General features: G+C 39.6%; 1 protein-coding gene and 2 long non-coding RNA genes across 4 annotated transcripts in view; 1 reads left to right on the plus strand and 2 right to left on the minus strand.

Moving 5' to 3' along the window:
* Positions 1-18,293, plus strand: part of LOC145429209 (uncharacterized) — a 45,947-nt gene that overhangs the window by 15,814 nt on the left and 11,840 nt on the right. The window contains exon 2 of one of the 2 annotated variants that reach the window (XR_013909433.1): positions 13,512-13,603. This is a non-coding gene — a long non-coding RNA (uncharacterized LOC145429209). Of the gene's footprint in view, positions 1-13,476; positions 13,604-18,293 lie in introns of those variants that run through there. The other variant, XR_013909432.1, reaches the window with a different exon arrangement.
* On the minus strand, positions 2,898-3,329 carry LOC145429288 (uncharacterized). Its single transcript, XR_013909531.1, has 2 exons — positions 3,119-3,329; positions 2,898-2,972 (listed from the first exon to the last, which is right to left on the minus strand). It is a non-coding gene; the product is annotated as an uncharacterized LOC145429288 (long non-coding RNA).
* Positions 10,956-14,469, minus strand: LOC113023913 (N-acetylneuraminate-9-phosphate synthase-like). Its single transcript, XM_026170373.2, has 6 exons — positions 14,227-14,469; positions 13,904-14,119; positions 13,490-13,589; positions 12,873-13,027; positions 11,887-12,153; positions 10,956-11,693 (listed from the first exon to the last, which is right to left on the minus strand). The coding sequence occupies exons 1-6, from the start codon at positions 14,356-14,358 to the stop codon at positions 11,508-11,510; spliced, it is 1,056 nt and encodes a 351-aa protein (XP_026026158.2). The 5' UTR covers positions 14,359-14,469; the 3' UTR covers positions 10,956-11,507.

Below are 18,293 nucleotides of genomic sequence, written 5' to 3' on the forward strand. Positions count from 1 at the left end.
GAGGCCATAGTAGATAACTTTAGCTTGACCTGTTCCCCCTTTGCATTTAGAGAATCTGCTGCCTCCTCAAGAATGAAAGTTGTGTCACTTTGCGTATCAAGGAGAGCATACACAAGTGTTTCTCTGTCAGGCTCTTTCATCATTGAAACCCACACAGGAATGATTGTAGATGTCTGAATGTTGGTGTTGTCATGCTGAACTCTGTTGGATGTTGCTTCACTTATTGCTATAGCTTCTCTTTCTTCTAGCTGTTCATTGCTTTGTTCTCTGTGTCTAGCTTCCTGCCTTATTCCTTCAGTCTTTCGTGTCTTTTGTTCTCTTTGATCATCGTGTAAGCAAGTTGGATGCCTTTTCTGGCATGTACTGCAAGTGCTTCTGTACTTACAGTCTCTCGAGTGATGTCCAGGCTTTAAGCAACCAAAGCATAGCTTATTATCTTGAACAAACCTGTGTCGTTCCAATATTGGTCGTTCCAAAAATTTTCTACATTTGTACAGACTGTGGCCTGGTCTTTCACAAAACAGACAACTGCTGGCAGCAATCTTCTCATCAGTGTTTGTTGTTAGAACTTTAGCTGCAGGAGTCTGGTTTCGTTGTGGCTTGACCTTTTCTCCATCGCACTGTTTCAAGGCATGGAGTGAAGTCACAGGATTGCATGCGATCCTGGCTTCCCTTATGAGAAACTGCACAAACTGGCTAAAGCTTGGAAATCTGCCAGTCTCCTCCTCTATCGTCAACACTTTCCTATTCCACCTTGATGTCAACCAATCGGGGAGCTTGGAGAGGATTTTTTGATTCTCATTGCAATCATTAAGAACCTCTAGACCTTTAATCTGGCTTTCCGCAGCTTCACAGCTCCGTAGAAAGTCCACAAATTCCTGAAGTTCCAGACTGTCCTTGGAGCCAATTCTGGGCCATGCACTGAGTTTGTCTCTGAAGGCTTTGGCAATAAGGAAGGAGTTTCCAAATCTCTCATCTAATACTTCCCATGCTGCCTTATAAGCAGCCTCAGTGCCTAACAGGAAATAGTTTTCAACAGCCTTCTTAGCTGGTCCACTAACGTACTTGCACAAATAGTAGATTTTCTCAGAGGCTGGTATGTTTTTTCTTTCGATTAAAGTTTGAAAGGCAGCCTTCCAGTTCTTATATTTTAGCGGGTCACCACTGAATGTTGTCGGCTCTGGCATAGGAAGACGACTGGCACTAATAGAATCTGCTAATAACATGGCAAGTGCTGCGATGCCACCATCATGCTGTTGATGTATAACAGCTTGTTGTGGTAAGTGTAACTCTGGTGAGTTATGTATGTGACTTGTGTGCTGAAATCGGTCCCCTTCCCTTTGGCTTTCAGTTTTACATCCATGCAGTAACTGCTTAATTTCTTCTTCTGAATCTTCATCTTGCTCTTGCTCATACACTTGCATGGTTGCCTTAGCCACCCTTAACTGTTTGAGTGCTTCCAATCGTTCCAGTTCCTTGCGTTTGTCTTCCAAAAGCTTTCGCCTGGCAGCATTTTCAACCTCAAGTTTTGCTTGTAACTGTGCTTCTTCTTCCTCCATTCTTAAACGTCGTCTGCAGGCTTCAGCTGTTTGTTCTGCAATCTGTCTTTTATCTTCAGCCTCCAGCTGCAGAAGCTCTGCTTGCTGACACTGTTGTTCATGAAGGATTTCCAGTGTTGCTTGGGCTGCAGCCATTTTAGCAGCAGCTTCTTGTCTGCTCATGGATGATGCACTGGAGGACTTAGAAGCGACTCTTGATGCAACGTGTGACTGTTTGTATTGACTGGAAACCTGTGAGTGCTTACTGACGCCATATGATTTCTCAGACATTAAAAAAGATTCATCTACATTAAACTGTGGTTTGACTGGTGCCTTTCCTCTCAAACGTCTTTGTGCAGTCTTAATAACAGTTCTTGTTACCTCCTTGCAAGTATCAATTCTGCGGCGTGCATTGTTATCAGGAATGTCCACCTGACGCCAGTTTTCATATGCTGTGTTTAGTTCGCTGGAAGCAGTATTAATGTTGTTTATTATTGCTTGCAGCTCTTCATCTGAACAATTGTCAGAAATTGAATGGTTAGCATCCTTTGCTAGAACCTTCCACTTTTCGTACTTGATCTTAAAACTTTGCTCCAACTCCTTAATCCTTTGGTTTAACATTCCTCTTCCCTTTTCAGTTAAGGTTCTTGACCTCTGGCTTTTACGAGGTGGGTTTTGAATTTTTTGTTGCGCACACTTACTTGTTGATGGATGAACATCTGATGTTACTCGAACTTCTTGTGGACCATCTGTATTTTGCAGAGGAGAACTGCACAGTGGAGGGTTTTGCTGAGGCCTGGTCACAGTCTCTGCCTCAGGATTGTCACTCAGTTTAGAGAGATTTGTGACTGACATGTTAGGCTAAGTAAAGGAGTCTGATAACATAAAATAACACTGCTTATAGCTTGTAACAAACTTGGTTACTTCCTTTGAATAAAACCTTGCATAAAATCCAGGACTGCTTTAGTAGCTTATTCTTATAACCCTTAAACACATGTCTGAAATCACTAACAACCCTTAAAGACACATATTTTTCAAACTCATGATCAATTGTAAACTTGAACCTTCTTGCTTGCAGCTACAATGAAGCCACTTCAGGACACCCTTATTAACACTTTAAAGCATCCAAACTTGCAAATGGTCTTCAGGTTAATTTTCTGCAGCACACTTGAGAAGATCAATATGTCCTTTCTTTGAATTGTTAGGATGAGCAAACCCGTTCTTGGCTTCTGGCAGGAGCTTGGGGACCCTTGTAGACACGCTAGAGATGACTTATGTTCCTTTCTTTCTCGCCCACTCACAAGGAGCAGGCAATGAGTTCTCACTGTAGCTCCCGTTAGCCACCACGCGGACAAGTTCTTGTTTACAGATGATTTATTCAATGTTCGGCGACAAGATCACTCAGCGTCGTCATCATCATCATCATCGTGAGAACTACCCAAAGAAAACAATTGCAATAAGCAACATGTTTACAATAACTCTTATCACAGTAAATCCAAACAATAAAGGTATAGACACATAAATGCCCTTTTATGGCACTTTCATTGAAACTGAAATTAACAGAGGCACCCTGAACACACCTCATTGCCTGCTGTAGCCAAACGGGAGAAAGTCCGTTCTTCGCGCGAGCCGCTACTCCTCTCAACGGTGAGTCCACAATTGGGTTTAATTTAACTTAACTTAACTTATGTGTTCTTTAAAACTTAAGTCCAGTTTAAAGCAGTAGGACGATGCAGCTGAACTCACAGAGCGCCATGCTTCTCTGCTCTAGTGTCACCACAAACTCAGTCCGTGCTGCACGTTACTTCCGCTACCACCAATTACAAAACAAAGTTCCACAATTAAAGGAAACTTACAAATATAAACACAAGAAAAACATTGGAACACTTCACTGTTAGTTACAGGTAAAACTGAACACCCTGACACCAGACACGAACTTTCAAAGTAAAACAGGAAACAAGAAATAAGGATGCAGACTGACACTGATCTAAATCTAGAATAATAATCAAAATAGCACAACTAAAGAACCAGAACATAAATCATAATACAGAAATATACCAAAATATAAGAAACTGTAAAAGCGGGGTCAAAATGACCCAGAACTGTGACACAAACTTTGATGTAAATGCATTAAAGTCACAATCCTTGCTGAGGGGGGGGAAAAAAAACTTTAAATCTTTGTATTTTATTTTATTTTTTCAGCTTAAATATCAAACTAACGGTACTTTTTGTTGACATTTTTGCTTTCTGTCTTTCCAACCTTTCGAAGGAACAGTTGGATTGCTTAATATTGGCAATTTATATTTTTTGGCTATTTCTGGCAATAGAGTGAAAAACTTTCATAAGGGGCTTGTTTACATTACATTACTCCTATTGACAAAGCACAGAAGAGCTGTATAATACAAAACATGTTTTTTTATCCAAAAGTTCATATTTACAGTAAATTATTGGCAGCTGTTTTAGCCAGAATGTCGTCTGAAAAATTTAGCTCCAACAAATGAGGCAATAAATATAATAGGGCTGATTGGCATAAAATTTACATTCTATGACTTTTTGTTATAATTTGTTCGAAACATTAATGAAAAACCAGTAGAGACAATGATTAAATTAAACAGTTAATATTAAATAATCAAATTAATGACTAAAAAGGCACTGATCTAATTAATATCAAACTTAATACAACCAAAACAAATAAGTACATAATAAACAGTCAAATAAAATTTAAAAAGCTTGATACTTGCAGTGGTTGACAAAGATTCTTTTTATCCAGACTTGATAGTAGAGGGCTTTCAAAACAGTCTCTGATGGTGTCTGAGGGATTGGAACAGGTTTTGGATCCAATGTGTTTGAGGAGTTGCATGTTGTTCTTCTGATGCTCGGTGTAGATTAGCATTCTTTCCTTGCAGTCTGAAAGCAAATACAAAGCACAATAAAGCAAACTGCCCATTTCAAAAACAAATAGACATGTATCAAGCATAAATACAATCTTACATTTAATAGAGCTGACCAATCGTATAATGATTTACAATTGTGATGCATTGCAATGCGGACAAAAAGCATTTTTAATCCATTCAGAAGAAACTAATCCATTATTAAATACGGTCCTGATCAAAAATTTAAGACCACTTGAAAAATGGCAAAAAATCATCTTTTGCATGGTTGGATCTTAACAGGGTTCCAACAACATGCAACAAGCAGAAATGGGAGGTAGACAACATTTAACTTACATTTAACAAACTTAAACTGAGACAGGCTGTTTTACAGCTGATCAAAAGTTTAGGACCACATGCCTTTAAAAGGCCTAATCTATGCAAATATGTGGATTCATTGTCATTTTCTGTCAGGTAGTCACAGAAAATGACAATGATGTTCTGATGCCAAAAGCAAAAAAACGTTCCTTTTTGAACGTGGTCAAACTGCATAAGCATGGTCTCTCACAGCGTGCCATCGCTGCTGAGGTGGGACGCAGTAAGACAGTCATTTGGAATTTCTTAAATGATCCTGGGGGTTATGGAACAAAAAAGTCAAGTGGAAGACCCAAAAAAATCCTCAACCCAAATTAAGGCCATTAGTGGTGATGACTGCAGCAAACAGCATCTGAGACTGAAGGGCTTCAAAAACAAATTCTCTGATGAGAAAACAATGTAAACTTGATGGCCCTGATGGTTTCCAACATTTCTGGCGTGACAAGCAGATCCCACCTGAGATGTTGTCTACGCGCCACAGTGGAGGGGGCGCCATAATGGTCTGGGGTGCTTTTTCCTTCAGTGGAACAATGGAGCTTCAGGAGTTGCATGGGCGTCAAACGGTTGCTGGTTATGTCCAGATGATGCAGAGAGCATCCCTCATGACTGAGGGCCCTCGTCTGTGTGGTAACGACTGGGTTTTTCAACAGGACAATGCTACAGTGCACAATGCCCATAGGACAAGGGACTTCTTCCAGGAGAATAACATCACTCTTATGGACCATCCTGCGTCTTTCCCTGATCTAAATCCAACTGAGAATGGACAACAGTTCCAGACAGTAGATGCCCTTCATGTGGCCATCTTCACCACTTGGAGAAGATGCATTGGGATATTGAATTGTATCGTTGACATGAAAATTGCAATTGAATTGAAATGCAAGTAGGGCTGGGTACCTAAACACGATACCTTTTTAGTACTGACTGAAAACATTCAGTAGGTATAGATACAGAAAAAAATAATATTTTTGGCGCAAAATTTACTTTTCTAATTAAATCTCTGTTATTGAGCCTCACAGGTCCTTTTCTTCTGCTGCTGCACATCACATGCCAGCAGTGGCTTCGCACATGTGCGATTCATTTGCAGTCTGGATGCAGTGGGGCAAAAATCATCTGTTCCATCTTCCACTTTGTCACCAATTATGAGAGACAAAAGCCTTAAAAATTTCGAGTTTGTATTAACTGTCCTGAGAGTTTGTTTGAGGACTGACCTCACACGGCTTTAAAGGGGTATCAGAGTCAGAGTATTTAAACTGTTTAATGCTCCAATTCAGAATGGAATGGGTGAACCAATCTTTTGTTTTTCACAAAAAAATTAAGAAACAGCGCAGCTTCATATGACAAAATGCCGTAATAGTCAGGATGGCAGAAGCAGGTCACAATGAAATACATAACCCTAAATAAATCAAAAAGGTACATTGTCTTACCTGCTCCTGGTAAATTAAACAGGTGTTTGTTTTACAGTAGAGCTAGCTAAAATCTTAAACCTGCTGCATTAGCATGAACTTTCCAGAAAACTAACAGGACTGAAGGCAAAGCCTGTGACAGAGGAACACTTTCAACGCAACAAGAAAACTGACCAAGCGAACTATAGTTACAGTTGATATTTCATGTCTAATGTTATACTTGCATTGAAATAGAAGGTTGTTGGCAGTGGCGGTCCTAGCCTGTTTGGCGCCCTGGGCAAACACTCCCTCTGGCGCCCCCCCCCCCTTACTATGCAAATGCAAACGGAGGGCGCCCTTACTCCCAGCAAATGGGCGATAGAAACCCAATCGGTGCCTACGACATTCCCGATATGCACTGGCATGATATCGGGGCAGCATGAGTACGAGTAATTAATTTTTTTTGCCAATGCCAATGATGCCGCCCCCCACCATGATGCCACCCCGGGTAACCACCCATGTCGCCCGTATCAAAAACCGCTATTGGTTGTTGGTTCAGTGCAGGGTGCTGCTGGTACTCCCTTGCTAAGCTGAGTCAGTCTGGACCGTTAGAAGTGGCACTGTCTTGGTTTGGCGGACTACACGCCACCAAGGAGTATTGGTGCCCTCTGCTGTTGCAGTACCTCACAGTCAGACAGCTATCTCTTTGTGACAATAATAGTACCCTCCTCGTCTAAGCTTCTTCTTTTTTTTAATGTAAAGGTAACGGTTTAGACACGTGATGCAATATCTCCAAAATGTGCATATAAATGAGACTTTTTAAAGAAACTGATTGTTACAGCTTTAATAATATACTCTTTGACTGCTCTTGACCTTGCAAGCTACACCAGTTATTTTATTAACATTATTTCATTATTTTTTGGGGCATTTCATTTTTATCAATTAATTTTAATTTCAGCAGGTGGTACCACACTCAAACAGATTGAACAGTGGTAAATTCATGATTTAAATCTCCTGTTCCACCACATCCCAAAGGTGCCCTTGGTTTGGGATCTGGTGAATGTGGAGGTTGATGGAGTTCAGTGAAGTCATTGTGATGTTTAAGAACCCAGTTTAACATGATCACAGTTTCGTGATATGGTGCATCATCCTTCTGGGAGTAGTCATCAGAAGATGGGTACACAGTGGTCATAAACGGATAGACATGAATGGTGGAAGTTCGAGGAGAGGAGTAAGCAATTAACTAATAAGAAAAAATATGTTTAATGATCAAACCAAGTTAACTGATGAATCCCCGAGATTCTAAATTTGAATGTATTTTTTTTTTTGCAATGATAAGGAAGATTAAAAAACAATCACTTGTGACTCATGCTGTGCATTAAAGGGTTAAAAAAACACTGTAGGCGAAGAAAGATACCCAACGGATTTACTTTACCAAATGGACCATCCCAGCCTTGCTGTATTGGTCTATTTGATTCACCTTTTATTGTTTTTTTATTTATTTTTTTTATTTTCACTTGCTAAGTACGGGACAGACTTGACTGGGGAAAAGAAAGGGGAGAAAGAAAGAGGGAAAGAAAAACAGCGGGGTAGAGGAACAGAGATAAAGGGCACAAAAACAAAAAACTAAATAAGCAGACAAAAAATACATCTATCAATCACCTGGATCACCTGTTGAGAAGGAAAACAGAGAAAACAAGCAGAGAAAAAAAAGAGCAATATAATAAACAACATCATTGCGATGATCTATGTGAATATAACAGTAAATACTAAATATTAAACATCATTGTGCAGCACGTAAGATCGACAGCGCACAGTGTGCTTTTGAGGTAGGAGCCAAAAAGGGTGTAGTTTGTGTGTGTGAGCACCCGTGTGTACACCTCTGAGCATGTGCGCGCTTGTATTTAAAACGTTCCTTCATGTAATGATCTGCTAGAGCAGGGCTGCCCAATCCCAGTCCTCGAGAGCTACTATCCTGCAGCTTTTAGATGCATCCTTACTCCAACACAGCTGAATCAAATGGTTTGATTACCTCTTCAGCATGCCATCGTGTTTGGCAAAGGCCTGATAACAAGCCATTCATTTGATTCGGGTGTGTAGGAACAAGGATGCATCTAAAAGCTGCAGGACGGTAGCTCTCGAGGACCGGGATTGGGCACCCCTGTGCTAGAGGGTGTGGGGGGGCCATAGCCCTGTCCTCCAGGGCATGAAGCAGGTATGGAGGAGATCAAGGCTCCAGACATCCAGAGGCCCTCAGAACACAAGAGACCAAGGAGAACCAACAGAGGGGCAACCGCACCACTATAAATTAATATATTTTCAACATAATAGCAGTGTAAAACTAAAATATACAGAAATTTAATATAGATATTACAATCATTTAATCATTTTTGATTTAATGGTAATTTACCGTTGCCATTTTACAGTTATTTGGGGTAATTTTTACGTACATTTCTTACAGTTTACATTTGCATAATGACTGAAACCAGCCCACTGAAGCAACAATGGGCTGGGAGGTCAAACAAAGGGCACTTTGGCTGAAGGGAGAAGTGCAGCTACCTGACTGAAATTGATGATGAAGGAACTATAAAAATTCCATGTTCCATGTTCTTAGTCTTAGTTTTGCCCACTTTAGTTTTCCTAAAGACACATGTTCACTAAACCAAACTGAGATCTTTGGAATTTTGTGTCTTGGTACATGGAATATGGTATGTCCCATCAGAAAATGAGCACACTGTGGTCATAAAGGGATGGACTTAATCAGCTACAATACCCAGGCTGTGGTGGATAAATAATGCTCACAAAGATCTCAAGGTGTGCAAAGAAGTACCACCTACACTATTTTATCATCAGTAGCTAGTGATGTGCGGATCGATCCTGAAATATCGATTCCTCCGATACCAGTCATTTATGTTCTAGAATCGATTCTCACATTAAAATATCGATATTTTTAGTAATTTAGGGTTAATTTCTAGTTTATCATTAACAGCAACACAGTGGAAAGAAACTATAACATTCGGATTGTCTACATTCAAAGGAACTACTTCCTCTTCCGCCTATCATAGTCATGTGCGAAATACGGCTGTATAAAAGGCTCGCAGCCCCTTGGCGCGCGCACTCACAACAATGGCTGAGCCTAATTGTGCGGACGTATTTTACCTCCACAAACAGCTGAGACATGGTTTGCGATACATGTGGCAAAAAAGTGCTCCAAGAGTGAGGTGTTGTGGCTATACTTTCCCAACCTTGAGATCTCAGAATTAGGGAGACAATCAAAAGGGCACATTTTACAGGGTTTATTTATCGGATAAAATACGTTAAATGTCACCGAAACAGCGGGGATGTCCAAATTCAGAGGCTGCTTCCACCTGAGGACCCGCCCTTCGCGGTCTAAAGAAGTACGTCTTGAGTTCCCTCGGTGGAGTGAAACTCAGCCGTCTGCTCCTTGCTATCTAAAATATAACCGGGCGCTGGCGTAAACTCTCGACCGTCTCACACTTTCTTTAATTAGTTTTCTGTTTGATGTTTATTCAGCTGTGTGAAAACCCCGGAGGAACCCTCCCGAGGGATTAATAAAGTTAAATTTAATTTAATCTAATCTAATAACTTTAATCTCAGCCAAACCGATTTACTCACGAACAAACAAAACACTGAAAAAGCCAAACAATAACATTTTTAAGTTATCAAAGTGACTTATATATCATGTTTATCCCGAGTAGTGAAAGCCTGCGGGGGTTTGAAGACGATGTGTCGATCGGCTCAGATAATTGAAGTTTACACAGCTACATTCTCACCTGAAAACATGTTAAAAGTTGGGGTTTTTTTGCGACCCAGAAAGAGAAATAAGAGTAATATTAAAACTAAGTAGCTGCCGCCATTGTTGGAAACTGGAATTGCCTCGGCCACGCTATGAATTCTGCAAAATGGTTTTTCAATTTTGTTGTCCAGGTGGAAATTCGGGAGAATGGTGGCTCCGGGATTCTCCCGGAAAAATCGGGAGGGTTGGCATGTTTGGTTGTGGCAACATCACTAACCTTGTCAAACACCTCAGAGTAAATCATATCACAGAATATGAGGCGCATATGTTGAGACGAACTGAAGAGGAGGAGAGGGACAGGTGCTGCTAGGGCGAGACACACGTCTCTCACAGAGTCCTTTAGTGCTGCAGGCAGGCGAGGTGTTCAAATAGCGCACAACTTCAGTTTTTTTTATTTCCATATGATGAACTCTGCATTATTAAGTGATAAGAACAAGTAATCTGATGTCCTGTAATCATTATGACGCTATAATTTGAGATACAATAAATAAAATACGTTTTTTTGTATAAAGTATCGGTATCGGATCAGTATCGTCGATACCACCCTGAAAAGTACTTGGTATCGGAAAGGAAATCAGTGGTATCGCACATCACTATCAGTAGCAGTCTGATCCATTGAGGAGGGATGGCTCTATGCTTTCGTGTCATTTACTCCCAAATCTGATCCTTCCAAATTTTGTTGCAGAAATCAAGACTCAATAGACCAAGAAATGTTTTTTCTGTCTTTTGATATATAATTTTGATGACACCTAGTTTGTTAAGAATGCAGACAAATCGGAAACATGAGGACAGAAAAAGATATGTCTTGCTAACTAATTTATTACACTACAACAACAGTTATTTTAATTTTGTCTTTTTCTATATTTTTAATGTTTATTTTACATTTGATCATTTTACAATTTATAGGCTCCTTTAGTTAAAGGAATGTCTCAATGTTGTTTGTAAACTGTTGATGAAAAGTCAAGAAAACAGCTTCCTAAAGCCTTGTTTATTTGAAGTATTAATATTACAGAAACATTTGATTACAGTTAAAGCCCCACATGTGTATATGCAGTCCCCCAGATAATTTCACAATAATATTCCTGACACATGCAATACATGCATATGACCATCCTGTGTAACTAACCATAGCTTTTTTTGTTATGATTCCATCCTGGAAAAAATAGGCAGGGAGAGAAGACATCAAACTAGCGAAGAATGAAAAATGTGGCCTGTGGCATTCAGAAAATAGCCTATGACTGCATACAGAGTTGGCATCATGATCTAATTTCAATATACATCTACGTTCTAAAGTGTTTACATTTATATTATTACATTTACTCAAATTACATAAAGACGTAGATTTCAAGTTCAATAATATTTATATTTGTCTTATCCCACATTTAATTTACCATATGCATTTCACTGTTCACACATGATATCATTTTCTGTCCATTTTCTAGCTACCTGCCTATCTTACTTCATATTTATTTTCTACCCTTCTCTATTTGCCTGCCTCTCTGTCCCAATAGTTTGGGAAGATCCTTTATTCTATCATGTCTGCCAAGATGCTGTCATCTTCTTCAACGTCCACTTTGATCTTCTTCCCCACGAGCTGCTGCATATGTTCTGGAGGGATACCCTTTGGCTCACCAACCTTCACTGCAAACATGTCCAGGCTCAGCACTGTTGCTTTAGGGATTTTCACCTTAGCAATGACTGACTTGCCCAACTGGAGTAGAAAAAGAATAGAAATACATAAAAGATGTATTTTAATCCAGCTCATGTACGTTTTGCAAATTTGTACAGTTATGGATGTTCAGTGAACTGAAGAGGGTGGAAGTAAACACAGTTAACAATGACTGGTTTGATAGTGTTATGACATGGTAGAATTTCAAAACTCAAGTCAAATGACTCAAACTGACCTTATCATGGCAGGTCTTCTCGCATGGTAACATTTGCTTGACTGGTGACCCCATTGCTGTTTCCACCAGTCGTATTGCTCGGACCAGTTCTGCCAGCTCAGAGGGCTCCAGGGATGCCTCATGGTCATTTCCCTTCCAGGTCTTATCCAGGGTCACATGGCGTTCCACAACTTTTGCTCCCATCGCCACAGCAGCCACAGTGATGTAGATCCCTTTCTCATGACCAGAATATCCAATTGGAACATCTGGAAATTCCTCCTGGTATTTCTTTAAAAAAAAGAAGTAGAAAATAAAAAAGCCTATAGTATTATTGTCTGCTGCACGCACTGCCTCTTTGTGTACCTGTAACTGTCATACAATACAATGCTAAGACATACACAAACAATTTAATTTAAAATCTAAACACAAGTCTGAGTATATTACAGTCAAATGTGTTGTACTGCCCAACACAATCACGGGTTTTCATTGACAGGTGTCTTCTCTCCAGAATCAGCATCTACTTTGTGATTGTGTTATATGACACTGTAAAATCATGTAACATTTAGGGGCTGGATTTGAAAGTAATTGTTCAGCTAGCTGTTGTGTACTATAAAACCGCTAATGTTTATAATAATGTGCCATTTACAGTGCACTGGCAGTTTGTATTCTCTGTATACTACTGCAATGAAGCTTTCATTCGTGATATATGTTAATCATTAGATTCTAAGTATATGTGAACATAAAGGACAGATAGGAATTGAATTTAGACTAGTTTATGTTGATCTGATTAGAGCAAATCCTTGACTCTTGGAGTAAACAAAATAGTATCTGCTGAACCTATTTCCCACTTCAAATCTATAACTAATAAAAAGCTAATATAGCTGATACAATCATATGTAAAAACAATATAAAAATATTTTCTCGTACATTTCATGTAGTTTTTGGCATATTGATTATTTCACCACATTTTACCCAGAGGAGATGATGATGATGTTCATTCATCTTACCCTGATCACACTGAGGTTGACATCTTTAGGATCCAGAGGGTAGGCGCTGGTGCACTGCAGGAGAGTAAATTTCTGGTTGTGCTCCTTTACTGTCTTGTAGACACGGCGTATGGTTTCCATGGACTGCATCCCAGTGGATACCACCATTGGTCGCCCTGACAATGATAGATTTGTATATATGTAACCCAACAGACTTATTAATAAATGTAGTTAATATTTTAAGCAATAAATAAAACATATTAATAATTGTTTTATTATAGGTAAATAATTCACAATTAATTATTTATTAACCTTAATTACACATAATTAATTCATATTTAAAATGTATTATGTCATTATTTTTATACTCCCACTGGATTTATACAGCTACATGTTGAAATAGTCTGCAATACAAACAGCAAACAAACTTCCATTTACAGCTCGTCTAATCCTGCCCACTTTTATACCTGTCCAATGCAGTTTCTCATTTTTCTTTTCGTTCTTTTTTTTTCTTTTTTTACAAAGGACCACACCCACCTTGTTACACAGTGTTTAATTCACTGCACACTGTCAGTTTCGTGTTTCCTTAACATTGAGGTAAGAGTGCTGTTGAGGTGTAATACAACAAAGGCCTGTACCTTTTCTGGCTGTCTTTTCCAGATATGGGAAGTTGTTTGCATCGCAGGACGCAACTTTGAAGAACGGCACATCCAGCTCATGGAGAAACTCCACAGCCATCTATGAATATCAAGGTAATTGAGGCACAGAGTATCATCAGTGATCTGTGATATATGTACTGTTCTACGTGTTAGTTATGTGCCTACAGTATGAAAAAGAATGTAAACACTATTAATTCTACATTTTCAGGACAGAATTTGAAACTTTCATTAATTTCTGATGCTCTGTGCATGGTGAAATCATTATCATCATTTTTTGTACATTTTCTTCCAAGTTTTGTTTTTTTCAGGGCTACACATACATTACCGCATCAAAAGTAATAAAACATTTAAAGTGAATGTTCCTGATAATACATAGTTATTTGCAGCTCATACCTCATCCATACCAGAGGCGGTGAGAAAGATGCCGATGTCCTCTGCATACCTTTTTAGTTCCCTGTATTGATCATGACTGAACTCCAAGTGACGCTTGTGGTCACCGTACGTTTTCCCCCAGGAATGCTTTGAATTGTAGGGGCGCTCCAAGGCTCGCTTGCTGAATTTGCACTCTAATTCACTTTTCTGGAATTTGGCACAGTCAGCACCACAGTCCTGATAAGAGAAGAGATGAGAAGAGATAGCAAGGCAAGATAGTGATTTTACAGTTCAAATATTTTTTCATCATCATTCACAGGCAGACTATCACATCCTAAATTTACCTTTGCCATCTTGATCATTTTCTTGGCAATCTCAATGTCTCCCTGGTGGTTTTGTCCAATTTCAGCAATAATGAAACATGGATGGGAGCCCCCGATCATTCTGCCAGGACACAGTTCAAACTGCAGAGACATAGTGGCGACAGAAAGTTAACAGGCTAAAATTCTGAGTGGAGTCAAATTCACAGTTGAATCTCAAATGACGAACGCTTCCAGGTTGAAAGAAAGAGGAAGATGCTGTTGGACACATTGCTACTTATAATCCTGGGAAGGCCCGCCTCTGCAACACCTAAATTTGCATGTTATTCAGGATTGACTAATACACCTACTGTTTGTTTTTTGTTTTATTTTTTTCTATCCATGAGAACTAGCAGTGGTCCGTTTCTTCTGCCCAGATAGATCGTTGAGGATGACTGGATGATCCTGTATCTAAATAGGTCATTTAACAATTTCTGCCAAATTTCAATCAGGCACCATGTTTCCTCCATAAATGGTGCTGGTCTTGATAGTGTGGAGTGGTCCTTGTTTGTCATCATTTCTACAGTTGAGCCTTTGTGGTTCTGTATATGTTGCTGCAGTTTGGGATAATCTGTGTAATCGCTTGCTGTGTGGTGTATGAATGGCAGAACAGATAGAAACAGAGGCTACAAGCCTGATTGCACGACTGAAGCATTTTGACGCAGTTTGTTACCAGTTTGTTAGCTAAGCTCTGGCTGGTGGGTTGAGATTGACATGCACTAAGCTCTATCATTACTCCGGGTTTCTGGTTCGCTTTGTGTTGTGTTAGAATGCCATCTGTGCAGATGTGTACAAAAAACTAAAGTTGTATTAGCAGTATGCTACAGGGATTTATGTCCTGCATGCATTTTCCATTCTACTATTTCACTCTTGTGCTTTGTGCAATAAAAAACAAAAGACATGCATAAGGCATGCATTTTGCTGAAGCAAAAAAGAAGTTTATTTGGCAAAGAATATATTGACAATGAAGTCATTAAGTGCCAAGTGTTTAAGTTCCAAACAGATAATTCGTTTCAGAAGCTTTCTAGGAAGAGGTGTTGCCTTTTTTAAATCATTCAACAAACCAATAAGCCACGTGTACACAAAGAACGTAAAATCTAACTGACATGACAAGACAAACAAATAAATGGAAAATAGAAAGTTGTGACACCACACCTACAATTGTCATGCTTGTCATCCCATATGGAAAAGATATATATAAATCTTATAAAGTTTGTATCTGTCTTGTGTGAAATTTGTATGAAAAGCATATAAGAGTGAAAACAGATATAAGATCCCTTGAAAAATGATATAATGAAACTTGTATGTTTTGGATACTTACTAAAACAATGTATGAAAGTAATGAGAAAGTGGCCACTTTCATGAGTAAATCATGTAAGCCTTATATGATTTACTCATGAAAGTAATCACATATAAGTGTTTGGAGATTTGGAGAAGGGTGGCAGATGTAATTGGCAGGTAATGTTTAAAAAAAATTCTACCAACCGTTAACCATAATCCAATAACCCTATAAACCTAACAACCGAATGCACTTTTAACTCTTATTAGAATGAGATTTTAACCACTACGGTGCAAAGTTTTTAGATACTGCGTTGATAAAGTACAAGAGATACAATCAGTCAGTGTTTATTCAGCAGTCAAGGACATCAATATTTACATACCGATAGTATTTTTACTGACATGTAGTGCACATATGTTTTGGGCAAAAACATTTTTGAATATTAAAATACGAACATTTGTAACAAACAATTGACAAATTAGCCAGTTTCAATGTAAAACTTTATCTGCCTGTTAAAAAAGAAGATCATCTTCTCACAAACTGGTGTTTGATTTTGAAACAGGAAAAAAGTGGGGAAACAACTGAAAAGACTAACATTTGAATAAAACCTGAAAGCAAGTAAATACTTTCTATGCTGCCTTATGGTAAACTTTGGTAATATTGATGTATAAAGAACAACACTGGCTGATGATGAAATACAGTTAGCTGGCATGGTGACACTGCCAGTATTAACCTGCAGGGCTGGACTGGGACAGAAAATCAGGCATTTTGACTACAGACCGGCCCACCAGGTATTAAAGCCATAAAGACTTTGACTGAAAACAAACGCTGTTGTGACAGTGATGTACACTGTCTTGTTGGTATATGTATGATTTCTATACATTTTACGTCAGATAAAAACTTTGGTTGTAAGATTTAGATAATTATTTAATAAAAGCTAGATATTTTAAATGAGAATAAGAAAGAAAAGTATTTCTTTGTGTCCCCCTCTCCCTGTTAATGCCCTACCTGCCTCCCTGGCAAAACTTTGCTAGACCCGCCGCTGCACAGTTACCAGCTGTCAGCTACTTAGAAAAGGATCCTGGTGTTATTTGTCTCTCAGAAACAGTCCATAACTTCAACTCATTCATGTCACCTAAAAGGTAAACCTGTTTCTCCATCACCTGTTCAGCTCTGATGATTCAGTAAGGACATCTCCTGGTTTCATCTTCATGTTTCCCTCTCACCACATATCCAAACCGACATCATGACCAGCAGCTTTACAGCTGTGGCTCCAGCAAACATCAGCTGATATTAGAAATTAATATTAAATAAATTCTAACAACAGCTGATCAAGCTTAAACGTGCAGCTGTTGTTTAGCGCGACATCTGCTGGTTTCCTCTTTCTGGCGCAAAGTGGGCGATAAACAAACAAGAGAGAAAAGCCGATCAGCTGATCATGATTGAAGTAGCAACAGGAGAGGGAGGGTGAAAGGATGAGAGAAGAAGAGGCAGCTGTGCAGCAAAGACACAGAATAACTCCAGCTTTGTGTCTTTTTTTCATTATAGCAAAGGTACGGGACAAACTGCGTCTCTTCTTGTAACGGAGGGAAGGTGATTCTATTTCCACAGTGTTTTTTCTAAAGGAAGGAAACCTTCCTCCAAACGGACAGAGCAGTGGAGCCGCCAAGGGAAAGCACACGATTAAAAAACTGTATAATTAAAATATAATTTATTATATTTAAATAATTAAAAATGCAAAATGAATTAAAACAACCTTGGCCAAGGGGTAACACAATAAAAATCAATAAAACAGAACATTAAAAGTCCAGTGGCATCCGCCACGATATAAAAGTCACAAAGAACTAAAAAAGTCCAGCGAAGTGATGTAAAAGGGAAACCCAGCGGAGTCCTCGCCTTCCTCCCCGCATTCCGCGTCCTGGTACGCTGAAGAAAGGGAGGGAGCGGCAGTCACTATTCTTTTCGGCAGTTTTCATTCAAAAAAAGGGGATAAGTCGAAGACTTACCCCGGGTGGGCAGAGCTCTCAACTCCGCCCGCCGCTTCTTTAAAACTGCAAATTGGCACCAGCTGTCTCGCCGCCTCTGCTCTCCCACAGTGCACAAGCTGGGCTCTCGTTACTACTGCCGTCTGCCTGTTCGCTCCGCGTCCCTAGTTGCTGGTGCTGTCCGTCCTCCCTGGAACGCCAAGCTCCAACCCGTCTTATGTGTCACTCTTTTCGTGTCGCTCTCAAACCTCATGTCAGGCCTCATGTCCCACGCCATGTGTCACGCCTCTGTGACTTCACTCTGAAGCCTCACGTCAGGCTTCTCAGGCCTCATCTCTTAAGCCTCCGTGTCACTCCAGGCTCTCGTGGGTTCCCGTGACACTTATGGGTGCCTTCATGCTTCGGTCCTCTCTTGCCTCTCGGTCGAACTCCTTCCTGTGGTCTGCCAGGCCCTCGTATTGGCCTCTCTGGGATCTCTCGCAGGTGTGATCAGTTTATTATCAGGTAGGGGCGGAGTCTTTCCAGGACAAGTCACCAAATAAATACCATTAAAACATGCAGTAAAACTCATAAAAATAACCCAATGTACAATATTAAAACATTAAAAAGGTAAAACACAACAAAAGCATGCACAACAAAAAACCTAGGTAACTTGTCTCTCTCCACCACGTGACATTCTCAGCTCAATACCAAACGCGTAATATTTTCTCTGAATGAGGGACCATTCCATTTTTTTTAAGGAGCCGTTGGCAACTCTACTAACTAACCTTATGAATAAAATAAAGTTC

Source organism: Astatotilapia calliptera, chromosome 6 (genome assembly GCF_964374335.1).
Source record: "Astatotilapia calliptera chromosome 6, fAstCal68.1, whole genome shotgun sequence".
NCBI classification, from domain to species: domain Eukaryota; kingdom Metazoa; phylum Chordata; class Actinopteri; order Cichliformes; family Cichlidae; genus Astatotilapia; species Astatotilapia calliptera.

Excerpts from the sequence above, each read along its gene's own strand:
- LOC113023913 (XM_026170373.2), bottom strand. The coding sequence starts at position 14,358 with ATGTCTCTGCAGTTTGAACTGTGTCCTGGCAGAATGATCGGGGGCTCC. Across the intron at positions 12,154-12,872 it reads TCAACCTCAGTGTGATCAGG|AAATACCAGGAGGAATTTCC; the intron begins GTAAGATGAATG and ends TTTTTTTTAAAG. Across the intron at positions 11,694-11,886 it reads AGAAGACCTGCCATGATAAG|TTGGGCAAGTCAGTCATTGC; the intron begins GTCAGTTTGAGT and ends TTTCTACTCCAG.